General features: G+C 58.3%; 1 protein-coding gene across 1 annotated transcript; it reads left to right on the top strand.

Moving 5' to 3' along the window:
- Positions 1–1,599: 1,599 nt before the first annotated feature.
- On the top strand, positions 1,600–10,876 carry CDC37 (cell division cycle 37, HSP90 cochaperone). The gene is made up of 8 exons (XM_053897502.1): positions 1,600–1,801; positions 7,158–7,439; positions 7,785–7,893; positions 8,002–8,117; positions 8,198–8,320; positions 8,872–9,054; positions 9,144–9,215; positions 10,293–10,876. Exons 2-8 carry the CDS (start codon positions 7,173–7,175, stop codon positions 10,446–10,448), a joined length of 1,026 nt encoding a protein of 341 aa, XP_053753477.1. The 5' UTR covers positions 1,600–1,801; positions 7,158–7,172; the 3' UTR covers positions 10,449–10,876.
- Positions 10,877–13,869: the final 2,993 nt, after the last annotated feature.

Raw genomic sequence — 13,869 nt, 5'->3', positions numbered from 1 at the left:
CCAGCCTGAAGCCCTCAAAGGGCGCACGGGTGGGCCCCGGCTTACTTGGGGAGCGGGGGAAAGCCCACAGCGTCCTGGTCCCCTCCCTCCGGGGTGCCGGGTCCCCTTCCCCACCGCAGCTCGCAGCCCGAAGCTTACCTTGCAGTGGGGCTGGGGAGGGGATGCCCGGCCCTCTCCGGCCTGAGGGCCGGGAGGGGACAGGGGTGTCCAGACCCTTTGTTTGCTGTTGTGTGTGTATGTGTGTGCGCGACTGTGAGACCCGCTGGGGTGTAGGTCCGTGCGCGCGCGTGCCCGGGCCTTGACGGCCGCGGAGGTGCTGGACTGCCCGGGCTGGCGGGAGGGGGGGGGGGGGGGCGGGGAGAGGGGAGGGGGAGGAGAGGGGGACTCCCCCGCCCCCGCCCGCCCACTCGCGGGTTTGAAAGATGCTCGAGGGGGAGGGGTTGGCAGCGGGCGGGCGCTTTTGTCTGGATGGCCCCTCCCCTTCCTGGGTAGGGGAATCCCCCCCCTCGGGAGACCTTCAATCCATTTCCTCTAGTCCCTTCCCTCCAAACACCCTTGGGGTAGTCTGGGAAAAAGCGCCCCTTACCCGAGGGGCTGGAGCTCCTCCCATCTCACCCGCCCCCACGGAACGCCCTTTAATCTGAGATAATCTTGGCTTTAGGCTGCAACACGGCCTTTTATCCCGTTATCAAAACGAGGGTTGGGATGTACGCTAGGGTGCAGCTGGGGTCGCCCAAGCTCACAGTAATGGAGTCTTTAGAGCCCCGGCCGAGGAAGGGGGCCCCAGACCAAAGGGGAGGGGCTACGAACGATTCTAGAGTACCACCACAAGGAAAGCCTCCTTCCGCACCTCCACGATCCCCTTCCCGTCCCCAGTCTGCGCGGGGCCTGGAGCACACAGACCGTTGGCTTGACATTAGCGACACCCAGCGGTCGCACGGGGAGACGCCGCAGACAAGGCTCCGGAGACCGTTAGGGTGATCCGGGTGATTTTTAGAGGGGGTGTTTGTGTGCGAATCCCAGCTCAGGAATGGCAGAAGGCTGGGACGCCAGCGGGAGGCTGTGGTCCGAGTCAGGGAAACTCAGACCCCTAAGGCAGGGCCACGTCGCCCCCACATCCCCAAAGGCAGGACCGTATTCCTCCTCCGCTTAGACCTTTCCAGGGCAGGGCCCTGTACCCCTCGGTCCGGGAAAGTGCTCTGATCAAGACACCTCTCCCCGGCCTTGTGTGTGGTCCTCGTCTCAAGGGGCAGGGGGAGAGGTCTTCCCGCCGAAGCCCGCCCCTGCAGAGGGCTCGGGCTGACGTCACTGCGGCGTGGCTAAGGGGACTCGCTCTCTGCCCCGCCCCTCGCGGCCGCAGCAAACGCCCAGCGGGGGGCAGCAGGAGAGCGGAAGGGGGGGATCGGGGTCGGAACGCCAGTCCGTATGCCCCCAGGAGGTGCCCAGTGGAGGCCCGCGCCCAGTGAGGCGGGATCTTTGCGGGGACTCCCGGGGGCCGGAACACGTGCGCAGGACCCTTTAAGGTAAGCCGGGTCGCCAGTGCCGCCACCGCGGTTACTAGGGATACAACGTCATGCGCGGCGGGGACGTGCGCGCCCGGCGGAAGCGGAAGGGGCGGGGCTCCGCAGGCCGAGTCTCCAGCGCTGCCGCCGCCAGAGTCAGAGCCGGAGCCCGTGCGGGCTGAGCCGCTGAGGCAAGATGGTGGGACTATAGCGTGTGGGACCACATCGAGGTGTCTGACGATGAGGACGAGACGCACCCCAACATCGACACGGCCAGTCTCTTCCGCTGGCGGCACCAGGTAAGGGCGCGCGCGCCCATCCCCTTCCTTTCCCCCTCCCCCCCTCCCCCGGCCCGGGTCTCCGCTCCAGAGTTCTGACCCCTAGTACTGCCAGGACCCCGCCATTGCCACCTCGGGTTCCCAACGCACAGTCTGGACTTTTAATATCGCTTAGGGGTTCCTCGATTCAACTCTAGACCCTAGAACTGCAGGGCGCTGAGTCCCTACCTGAGATCCCAGGCCTCCCCTCCGATTTCTGTATGGAACTCCCTGTTGACCCCTAGGGCACCTTCCTCCGAGTACAAACTGATAAGACAAGCTTTGGGGGTGTCCCCCAATCCCGTCTGGGACCTCCCACTGACTCGCAAACCTCTGCCTCAGAGTCCGGACCCTGGTAATATTTGGGGACGCACTTCTGATCTTGGATAGACCATCGGCCCCTCTCCAATCACTAGAGTCCTCAATAGTTTGAATTTATTCTGCGATCTTCCTCCCTGGTTCTTGGCAGAGATTCCCATTCAGGTCCCAGAGATCCCGCTCCTTCTCCAAACAGAACGAGGCTCTCTGTCCTCCCCTGAGATTTCTGTTCCTGGCTTGAGATTCCAACCCAGGACCCCTTCCCTAGAATGTAGACTGGTGCTCCACCAGGGCCTTCGGTCCCATCCAGGCTGGAGTTTTGGAACCCGTTTTCCCTCCGGACTGAACCACCAGCTCCACTCTGATGGAGCCTCCAATTCTAGCCACTCTAGCCTCACCTACTGTGGACCCCCATTTCCCACTAGTCCAGGAAGCCCTACCCCGCAGGGCTTCCGGCACAGCCAGAGCCCCTGCCCCTCCTTGCTTTTGCAAGCCCAGGCACCAGCCACCCCCAACGGCTTCCTGTAGGTAGCCTAGGAATGCTTTATACCAACTCAAGTCCAACATCCAAACCCACCTGACCTCCCTCCTGTCCCCAGCTTGGTCTGCTGCTGTCAGGCACCCCAGTTGCCCCTGCTCTCATGAGGGACCCTCCCAATCTGATTCCAAATTTACTGCCCTTTCTTTTATCTATTTGCCCCCCAGTCCAGATCCTGGAGTCCTACCTGGGTGTCCTCCCGCCTCTCCCTGCCCAGCAGTGCTCACAGACCAACAGAACAGGTCTCATAAGACCTAATATTCTAACCTCTTGCTCCCCCAAATCGGGGCTCCTACACCCACATACTTGTGCATGTTACACTCACACTGAGGGCGTATATTCCTCAGAACCTTCCACTTGGGAATTCCCCACCCCACCCTCGCATATAGCAACTCCCAGTCTTTTATCCAGAACCTCCTAGAAGGGCCCTTCCCCATCCTGCAGTGTCTTTAGTCCCTACATCTGGTCCCCAAGCCCATGTCCAGCCCTTACCTTAAAGCAGCAATCTCTTGGGCCTTAACCTGCAGGCAAGCCACTGGGGTGTAAGAAGAAAGTTCTAGCACTTTCCTTTACTTGCCGTGTGTAACATTTTATTATGAAATGCTTAAGACCTCCGCAGAGCTCTAAAGACTATTCTTGGGAACACCTATTTCTGTCACATAAAGAGGTTAATCCTATACAGCTGTGTGTGAAGAACAGTTTGGTCCTGCCGGGTGGGAAGGCTCCCACCTGGTGCCCCCTCTCCTGCAGAATCCTGCCCGCCATGCCTTCCTCCCTCTGGGCACAGGACCTTTTCCCCCCGTCCTGCTGAGGGCCCTGTAGCTATAGCGGAGAGTGTTGGGGCGGGGGAGGGGAGGTAACCACCTTTAGCGCCCCATTCAGTGGCAGGCAAGCTTGGGTTCTAATCCCAGCCCTCCCACTTACTCCTTTACTTTCCCTGCCCCTAGAGACCATCCTAAGACTGAAACGAGATTAGGCCCAGCTGGTACTTGGCTCTGGGCTGGGAGAGAGAGTCCCCACATGGGAGGGGGAGGGGGGGATTAGTGTAAAGGTAGCCTGGTGTGCTTCCGAGCGTGGGCCGGCACACCTAAGTTCCAATCCTCGCTTCTCAATCCCTGGACTTATTGTACGACCTCTAGTGAGTCGTCTTCTCTCTTTGTGCCTAAATTTCCCCGGCTGGGAATACTAAGCGTGTCCACCCAATAGGGTCATTATGAGGAGTTACCTTATTTTTTTAATGTTTGTATTTTTTAATTTTTTTTTTTTTTTTTTTTTTTTTTAAGAGAAAGAGCGAGCAAGCACGCACAGGGGTAGGGGGAGGAGCAGAGAGAAAGGGACAGAGAATCCCAGGCAGGCTGACACTGGGCTACATCCCATGCACCACGAGATGACAACCTGAGCTGAAATCAGGAGTCGGACGCCTAACTGTGCCACCCAGTCGTCCCTGGGGTTCCCTTCTTACTTAATGTGTATAATGTCCTTGAGACAACATCTGACATGTGATGAGCTGTCTGTAAACTTGAACCGCTCTCTGTCATCATTGTTATTTAGGTATTCGCGTTCGTGGTAAAGAAAAATTCCAGAGGTTCCAGAAGGGGACAAGGGAGTCTCCCAGCCCCAGTTCCCTGGCTTCCTTGTCCAAATTACTGTTACTGGTTCCTCGTGGCTCCTTCCATTGAACTGTATGGCACTGAGATTCTGTGAGCCTCCGTCTTTCTGTCCATACGGCAGGAGGGTGGTGAGCCCTGCCGGCCCCTTCTCTCTGCGGTGGCTTCTGCCCTGCCCAGCCCGCTGCCCCTGCCAGCTCCGGGATGGCTTTATTTAGCTTCAGCCTCCCTGGCGGCCACTCAGAGGACACCGAGAAGAGCTTGGTGGCCGCCCAGCATAAGCCAGCAGGGTGATAGTTTCCCGCCACCACCTGAGGCCAGCTGTAATGCCAACTCCAGAGAGCTGCTCACAAGGCAGCAGGAAGCCTCCAGGGCCCCGCAGGCCCATCGTGGAGGTGGGGGAAGTGATGGAGCCCACGGCTTCTTTCTCGTTCCCCTCCACGAAGCAAGGGCCTCCTCAACCTTTGACCACATGGGGGGAAAGTGAGGCTTGGGATTGAACGTATGGGTCCTGTGGGGCATGAGAGGAGGGCCCCGTTTCCTGACCCTCACCCACCAAGTGCCTGGCACTGTGCTAGAACCTGGAGATACAGCCTCGAATAAGGCACAGAAGTGACTTAGCAGACCTTTCTGGTGGCGGCGGCCGTGACAGTGGTGATACCGTGGGGTGTGTTCATTACTGAGTATGAACAGTATGCAAGCTGTTTCCTTGGAATAGCTCTTGAGGGCCCACTTCGCAACGAGGAATACGAAGGCTGTGAGAGTGGAAGTGACTCAGCCAAGGTCATGTTGCCCGTAAGTGGTGGAGCTGGGTGATGTGACTGTGGCAACAACCACTCCCAGTTATCGGGCATTTGCTCTGGCAAATCCGTCTAAATGCTTGAAGTGCATTTTTTTCTTGTTTGAGCCCCAGAACAGTCCCCAAAGAGAAAGGCAGAGAGAGGGAGTGTCCCCTCGGATAGTAAGGACTGTAGCCACCATGGCTGAGTGTCCAGCATGGCTCTGGACCATCTGTCCTAACTTGTAATCTTGGCTTCTCCCGGTGCAACCCCGTGAGGGTGCTGTTGTCTGCATTTGACAGATGAGGAAACTGAGGTCCCTAGAAGTTAGGGGATTGACCCAAGGACATCCAGCCTTTACTTGGTGGCCATGGGTATGACCCCACATTTTGGGGTCCTGCGGCTGTCCTCCAGCATCTTATCCTATGTTCTGATGATCGCGAAGGGGCCTTTGGGGCTCACTGATGCAGAGTGGGGGCACTTGCAGAAGGCTCTGTGTAGGTGGAGTGAGGGGAAAAGAGTTCCAGATGGAAGGAACAGCATGTGCAGAGGCTAAGAGTCAAAAGAGGGCTGTTGTGTTTGGGGAACCTTAAGGGCCAGCATCTGCCTGGGACCCAGAGTTGGGAGAGGAGAGTGGGACCCAGGCCCCTGTGGGGCCTTGGTGCCATCTGGGCAGCTTGGGGCAAGGGTCAAGATTCCCATCTGAACCCAGACAGTTCAGGTTGGGGTATCCGGGAGGACTGAAGACAGATGTGCGTATTTCAAAGACTCCTCTGGCAGCCTCTGAGTCGAGATTGGGGGACCAGCGATGGAAGGCACTGGCACTTCTCAGGGCCCCGTCAGTGGCTCTGGATTGAGCAGGCACTGAGATGATGGAGCTGAGCAGGGATGGAGAGCAGACAGGGCCATGCGATGCTACAGGGGGTCCAGCGGGGAACTGAGCGAGAGCAGGAATGAGGAGGGGTGCTATCTGAGCTTGGGGTGCAGCAGAAGAGAAGGTCTGGGGAGCAATAGCTGCGGTGGGGGGGATGGGAGACTGGGGGGGTACCGAGCTAACGCTCAGGGTGGGGTACTGGCCCGGAGACAGCTGAAGGGGTTTGGGCAGCGGTCCAGGAGCCGTACTTGGGGTGAAGCAAATTGGAGGGACGTCTGGAAGTGAGAGCCATCAGGACTGGGTAGCATAGAAGGAGGGAAAGACAGGGCCAGTGAGCAGGCCTCAGCCACGGGCAGAGATGGCTGGAGGAGGTTGCTGAGCAGGGGAGGGCACCCGAGTGTCACTGAGGGCGGCTCCAAGGAAGAGGGGGGGCCTGAGACCCCCATTCAGTATTTCATTACTTTATTCACCCAACGAGTGTTTCCTGAGCCTTTACTGTGCACTTGTGTGTGCAGACACGAGAGTGAGCAGAGCCCCACCTCCACGGAGCTATTACCCTTAGAGGGGTACGGTGTCCAAAACACGATAAGGGGGCGCCTGGGTGGCTCAGTCAGTTAAGCGTCTGACTTCAACTCCAGTCATGATCTCACGGTTCATGGGCTCAAGCCCCATGTCGGGCTCTGGGCTGACAGCTCAGAGCCTGGAGCCTGTTTCGGATTCTGTGTCTCCCTCTCTCTCTGCCCCTCCCCTGCTCGCTGTCTCTTTCAAAAATAAATAAACATTATAAAAAAAAAAAAAAAAAAGACTGGTAAGCATGGGAGGGAGTAAGCGGTGGTGGGAGGGAAATCTGGAGAGAGAGCCAGCAGCCGGTATAAATGCCCTGAGGTTTGAAGTGGGCTCAAGGAAAGGGGAGGCAGCCGTTGTGACTGGAGGAAGGGGGCAGGGCAGACGGTGCACGGCCTTGTGGGTCAGGGTCAGGGATAGGACTGGGGCTTTTGCTCTGAGTGACGCGGATGCCGAGGAGGGAGGGTTCTCAGCGGTGGGTGGACTCGCACAGGTGTGTGCAGGTGGGGCGGAAGGGAAGCCGCCGGGTGTCTGTGGTGCAGAGGGTGGTGCGGACACCGCCCTGGGGCCATCCCCGATGCTGCTGGGCCGGGATGGGGCGGGGCTGGGGTCAGGGGACAGGCCCTTCCCCAGAGTGAAGGGCTGCCTCTGCCCGCAGGCCCGGGTGGAGCGCATGGAGCAGTTCCAGAAGGAGAAGGAGGAGCTGGAGAGGGGCTGCCGCGAGTGCAGGCGCAAGGTGGCCGAGTGCCAGCGGAGGCTGAAGGAGCTGGAGGCGGCGGAGGGCGAGGGCAGCAAGGCGGAGCTAGAGCGGCTGCAGGCTGAGGCTCAGCAGCTGCGCAAGGAGGAGCGGAGCTGGGAGCAGAAGCTGGAGGAGATGCGCAAGAAGGAGAAGAGCATGCCCTGGAACGTGGACACGCTCAGCAAGGACGGCTTCAGCAAGGTGCGGGGGCGGGGCCGGGCAGGGTGCACTGGGTGGCGGGCGGGCAGGTGGGGGGCAAGGATCGTGCAGGTGGAGGGAGGGATGGACTGGTGGGCCCCGGGAGGGGAGGGAAAGGCGTGGGGCTGGGCGGACGGAGCACCCCACTGGTACCCCCCTCTGATCTGCCCGAAGGCCCTAGTGCGAGGCCACACCTGCCACACCCACGCTCCCGCCGCCTCGATGCTCATGGCGCCGTCGCCACCTCCGCCGTGGATGGGATGGGCGCTGCGGCCTCGGCCCAGCCGGCCGAGCTGGAGGCGCCGTGCGGCCTCGCCCCAGCCCACTCCCCCTCTCGCCCCATCACAGAGCATGGTCAACACCAAGCCAGAGCAGGCGGAGGAGGAGTCGGAGGAAGTGAGGGAGCAGAAACACAAAACGTTCGTGGAGAAGTACGAGAAACAGATCAAGCACTTTGGTGAGTTGGGCGCGGGGTGGCGGGGGCCCCCTGGTGGGGGGTGCGGACGACCGGGGCTGGCCCCCCGCCTCCTGGGCCCTTCAGCGCCTCACCGACGGTGTCTCGTAGGCATGCTCCGTCGCTGGGACGACAGCCAGAAGTACCTGTCGGACAACGTCCATCTGGTGTGCGAGGAGACCGCCAACTACCTGGTCATCTGGTGCATCGACCTAGAGGTGGAGGAGGTGAGTGGAGCCTGCCCTGCGACTGGGAAAAGCCCTGCCCTGAGGCCACCTCTTGGTGACACGCTGCTCTCCCTCGGCAGAAATGTGCACTCATGGAGCAGGTGGCCCACCAGACCATCGTCATGCAGTTCATCCTGGAGCTGGCTAAGAGCCTGAAGGTGGATCCCCGCGCCTGCTTCCGGCAGTTCTTCACCAAGATCAAGGTCGTGGCCCAGGAGCCGGGTCGGGTGGGGCGCGGGCCTCCTCGGGGCGCGGGCCACAGTCCACAGTCCACGTGTCCACCTCCGACTCAGGCCCGTGGGATCAGAACCCGCGATATCGGGAGAGGGCAGAGACGTGCAGGGGCCACAGACTGGTTGGCCCCCAGACGGAATCTAAAAGGGGAGCTGACAGGACGTGCCGGAAGCCCCTACGGGGGGGAGGGACAGAGCCAAGGGCACCTGGGGTTTCTCACCCAAGCGCCTGGAGGAACAGAGCTACCCGGGCAGCCGGTGTGGTGATGCAGAGATCGGGTTGGCTGTGCCGACCTTGAGGTGCCCGCAGAGCCCCTCGGGCACGTGCAGGAGGTGAGCGTCACATCACAGGTCTGTAGCTCAGGAGGCGTGCAGGCCGGTGGCCGTTAGCATGTGGACGGTGGGACTGGCTTGGAGGTTGTCCCGTGGAGGAGACTGACCGAGGGTCTGAGGGCCTGCTGCGGGGGGCGGGGGGGTCCTGGGTCCGGCCCAGTGAGTGCCTCCCGGCCCCGACCCTGCAGACAGCCGACCGTCAGTACATGGAGGGCTTCAACGACGAACTGGAGGCCTTCAAGGAGCGCGTGCGGGGCCGCGCCAAGCTGCGCATCGAGAAGGCCATGAAGGAATACGAGGAGGAGGAGCGCCGGAAGCGGCTCGGCCCCGGCGGCTTGGACCCCGTGGAGGTCTACGAGTCTCTCCCTGAGGTGCGGCTCCGGCTCCCCTGCCCCGGGTGGGCAGCAGGCGGGACTCCCCGGGGACCCGGCTCCTGACCCCGGCCCATCTGCACCCGCAGGAACTGCAGAAATGCTTCGACGTGAAAGATGTGCAGATGCTTCAAGACGCCATCAGCAAGATGGACCCCACCGTGAGTAACCGCGCCCCAGGCCCGCCCACCAGCCAAGCTGAGCATCCAGGGAGAGCGAGGTGTCCCCCGCCCGTCCCTCCCCAGCCCTGCCTCCCCACGTTGCCGGTAGCAGTGTCCCCTCTGGGCTTCCCAGAGGAACAAGGGAGGTCGCGTCCCCTCGTGGCCGGCACGGGAGGCAGCCAGGCTTTCGTGCCACGCGCTCGTTTACGTACGCGGAGCACCTCCGGTGTGACTCCAGCAGCGAACACGGAACTTTCAGCATATCCCCTGCCATTGAGTGTCACTGTCACCATGGGCCGTTTATGAGCATAGTGGGCACACCAGGCTGACTCCACCTTTGCCCAAGAAAGGGGCTCTGCTCCCCAGCCTTGGTTACCCCATCAAACCACGGTTTCTATGCTAGTACGGAAAATGGTTGAACACTTGGTAAACGTCAACTGTTTTATTAAGTAAGGTCTGCGCCCAGTGTGGGCTTGAACCCAGAGATCACGAGTCGCGTGCCCTACTACTGACTGAGACAGTCAGGCGCCCCTGGCTGGTGTTGTTACTAGGAACAGTAATAGTGCTGGTAAGCAGGACTTTGGGTCTTCCTAGACCTTGGTTTGATCCCATTCCTGCCACTTGGCTCGCTCGTTGGCCACACTAGTTCCTCCTCTGTGAAACGGGTCTAGTCGCAGGACCTGGCCCAGGATTACTAGAAGCTTCCACGAGAATGGCTCTCTAGACCTGGGGTCTGCAAACTGGTTCACAGGCTCAGTGCCTGTCTTTATAAGTAAACGCGTTTTGCCGGAACGTAGATTTTATTCTGGATGTACGTTGTTTAATTTGAATTAAAGTTAAGTAAAATGTAAAGTTCTGTTCCTCCCCCGCACTGGCCACTGAAGTTTTGGCAGCCACATGTGGCTGGTGGCTGCCGTGTTGGATGATGCTGATTACAGGCCACTCCCATCGTTGCAGAGTCCCTTGGGCCAGCTCTGGGCTAGAACAAGCAGTAAGAACGTCCAGGGATATGCAGGGCACGGGCAGGGCCGCTAGAAGGCCGCAGCCCGGCCTCACTCACCACCTCTCTCCCCACAGGATGCGAAGTACCACATGCAGCGCTGCATCGACTCTGGCCTCTGGGTCCCCAACTCCAAGTCCAGCGAGGCCAAGGAGGGGGAGGAGGCAGGCCCCGGGGACCCCTTGCTGGAAGCCGGCCCCAAGCCAGGCGACAAGAAGGATGTCAGCGCGTGACTCGCCCCGGCTGCCGCCTGCCTGCCCGCAGGCCCCCGTGTGCCCCTTTTCAGAAAACAAAAATAGATGCCTCTCCCCAGCTCCTGGCTTCCTCCACTTTCGCTGCTCCGGCCCGGCCCGGGTCAGGGAGAGAGCTGCCCCCATCCCACTGCCCCCACCTCAGTGCTCATCCAAGTCTCTGCTTTGAGTCAAGGGGCTTCACTGCCTGCAGGCCACCCCCCCACCCCCCACCCATCAGCATTATGCCAAAGGCCTGAGGGTCCAGGGAGGGGTGGAGGTCGCTAGGCTGGTCCGTGGGGTGTGGGGAGGGTCCCCAGCCCAGAGGCCTGCTCCAGTCACTATGGGCTCTGTTTTCACTGTTCATCCGCTCTCGAGTCTTCTATATGGTAAACAGCAATGATCTACCAATAAAGGATTTCAGATGCTCAGGGGGGCGTCTTGAGGGCTGTTGACACAGCTCTTCTCTTGGGGTGGGAGGGGAACCCAGTGAGTGTCAGAGGCCTGGCCTGTGTCGCCCCAGGCCTTATCCTCCAGCTATCTCTATTCTGGTTCTCTCTATTCTGGTTCCAGGCTCTTCTTACACAAGCTATTCCACTGCCTAGAACATTCTTCCCCAGGATGCCTTTACGTTAGAGTTCTCAGCTACACCCCCCACTCTTTGTGGCTTGTCCTCCAGGCCCCCTGCTGCCACCCATTCAGGAACATCATCCTCAATCTCTGACCACTGCCCTTGGTCTCCGTGACCTCTTCCCTGGTCCGGATCCCCGCCACCTCTGGCCTGCAGCCTGCCCCAGCCTCCTCCCCATCTCCCCTTTCCACACCAGACGCCAACAGGCCATGGCCGGAGGGTGGCCGTGAACAAGGTACATCCTTCCCTCCCAGCAGAAGCCAAAAGCCCTCTCTGCAGCAGACAGGCGTGCACCTTCTGCCCGGTCCTCTCTCTGCCCTGGTCTCGTGTCCTCCCCTCTGTTCTCCCTCTCTCCTTGCAGGTTCTTGAGCACTTTAAATTTCTCTATCAGTGTGACCTTGGCAACTTCCTTAGCCTCAGTGTACCCCTCCTGTGCACAATGAGTAATGTTAGTGCCTTTCTCCTGGGGCAGTACTAAAATGACATCATACCACAGGGCAAGCATGGTGCCTGGCACTTAGATGCTCAAAATGCGGGCCTTGGTGTGTGCCTGTCCCTTTACCCAAACACCCTTCCCTGCAGCCCTCACAGGGCTCCTTTATAAAGTAACAGAACGTTTGGGCCACAGAAAAGGGCCTCAAGAATAGTATACTATGATGAACAAAGACATCAGTTTAAGATGAAACCAACCAGTGAATCCCTCTGCCTGCCCCTTTCCAGGAGACCCCACTCCCGGCAGCTGCTTGTCATTCAGACCAGAGCTCAGTGCCACTTTTTCCCAGGAGCCCTCCCTGACCCACCCGAGTTGCCCCTCACTTCCAGCCAGGCGGCTCGCCTCACCTGCCATGTGCCAAGCTTTGTCAACCTCACGTCGTCCTCTCCCTTGCGCTGTGAGCACCACCAGGGCACAAACAGTGTCACGTGGTCCTCAGGTGCTCACAGTGCCCTGGAGGGGTCCTGGCGCGCAGTGGGGGGGTCAGTAAACCTCTACCAAAGCAAAGAGCCTTTAGGTGGTGTTGGTGCACGTTGGTTGCCACCGGGGGGCAATAGTGAGCTGCAAACCCCAGTGGCCTCACCTAAAGCTTTTCATACGGCGGGAACGGCAGCCAGGGATCCAGAGGGCTTGGGCAGGAGGACGGCATCCTAGAGTCCTTGGTAAATCTCGCCTGTCCAGGATTCATCCAGGATTGGCAAGTTCATTGTTTACTGTGAAAACTTTCCAAGGTAGAATCCATATTACTGGCTTTTCCTTCTGCCTCAGGCTCCAATACAACTCAGCACTGTTACTGATTCTTTGCTTAAGATTTCAATATTTTGTGCGTGGGTGTTTTTTTTTTTTTTTTTTTTCACATTCATTGTGCTTTTTAAAAATATTGCATTAAAGTATTTATCTTGGTTACTGAGCTTTTTGGTGCCCTCTTTTGCTTTCAAGCCTCACCTGCCTCACCCTAGTGTTGGCTCTCGTAGGACACGGGATTTAAAACGCATCAAGCAATACTAAGAAATAGGGAGACAGCTCCATATCTGCTCATTACCTACCCAGGCGGTTCCCTTCCCCCAATCACAGGAACCCACTGTCCATGGTTTCTTGTGACTACTTCCAGAGTTTCTTTTCAGAAACTTCTTACCCCCTCTCCTCTCTTTTACCCAAAACATAGCATATCCTATAGTCGGAAATGCATCTTTTTTTTTTTCACTGAACAACAGACCTGCAGACCGACCTCCCTTTATCGTCAACACTTCCTCATTCCTTCTATCCTGTGTAGAAAGCTCCAGTATACTCCTATCTCAGCGTTGGTTTCACTGACCCATTTTGATTAACATCTGGGGTTTTCCCAGTCTCTATTTTTGCAAGCAAGAAATACCCTTGTGCACCACTTCCCATGAGTATGGGCATCCTACCTGTAGGAAAAATTCCTGGAAGCAGGATCGCTGGGTCTTAGCTGGGGGGGGGGGGGGGGGGGGGGGGGACAGAATTCAACTCAAAAGGGTTTAACAACAACTGCAATCAAGGGGTTGATGTCAGGGATGTGAGCGGGGCAGGGGGATTGGAGAAGCAACAAATTATATCCAATGTTTTTTTTTTTTCTTTTTTTTCTAATTAAAAAAAAAAAAACGTTTACTTAGGAGAGACAGAGTGCCAGCGGGACAGGGGCAGACAGCGAGAGGGAGGCACGGAATCTGAAGCAGGTTCCAGGCTCTGAGCTGTCAGCACAGAGCCCAACATGAGACTTGAACTCACAAACTGTGAGAGCACGACCTGAGCTGAAGTCAGATGCTCAACCAACTGAGCCACACAGGCATTCCTCAAATGTATTTTCTACAGCTGCTGTAACAACCACAACCTTAGGGCCTTCAACACAAATTTATTATCTTAGAGTTCGGCAGCCCAGAAGTGTGACACGAGTGTCACCGGGTTAAAACTAAGACATTGGCAAAGCTACGATCCTTCTGAAAACTCGGGGTAGGATCCATTTCCTTGCCCTGTCCAGTTTCTAGAGGCTGCCCATAGTCCTTGGCTTGGGGCCTGACGCCATCTTCAAAGATGGTGAAAATAAGTCAGACTCTCACATCACATCACTCCGACTTCTTTTTCTTTTTTTAAACTTATTTATTTTGAAAGTGGGGGGCGGGGGCAGAGAGAGAGAGAGACAGAGAAAGAATCCCAAGCAGGCTCCACACTGTCAGCGTGGAGCCCAATGCGGGGCTTGAACTCATGCACTGTGAGATCATGACCTGAGCCAAAACCAAGAGTCAGCCGCTTAACTGGTTGAGCCACCCAGGCGCCCCTCT

The sequence above is a fragment of the Panthera pardus genome, unplaced genomic scaffold (genome assembly GCF_024362965.1).
Source record: "Panthera pardus isolate Hobbes unplaced genomic scaffold, ASM2436296v1 HiC_scaffold_8, whole genome shotgun sequence".
Classification (NCBI taxonomy): Eukaryota; Metazoa; Chordata; class Mammalia; order Carnivora; family Felidae; genus Panthera; species Panthera pardus.
This window is presented reverse-complemented; position numbering and strand designations above follow the sequence as displayed.

Coding starts and splice junctions, on each gene's coding strand:
- CDC37 (XM_053897502.1), top strand. CDS start 7,173: ATGGAGCAGTTCCAGAAGGAGAAGGAGGAGCTGGAGAGGGGCTGCCGC. Junction 8,118..8,197: donor TCGACCTAGAGGTGGAGGAG/GTGAGTGGAGCC, acceptor CTCCCTCGGCAG/AAATGTGCACTCATGGAGCA. Junction 9,055..9,143: donor TCTACGAGTCTCTCCCTGAG/GTGCGGCTCCGG, acceptor CTGCACCCGCAG/GAACTGCAGAAATGCTTCGA.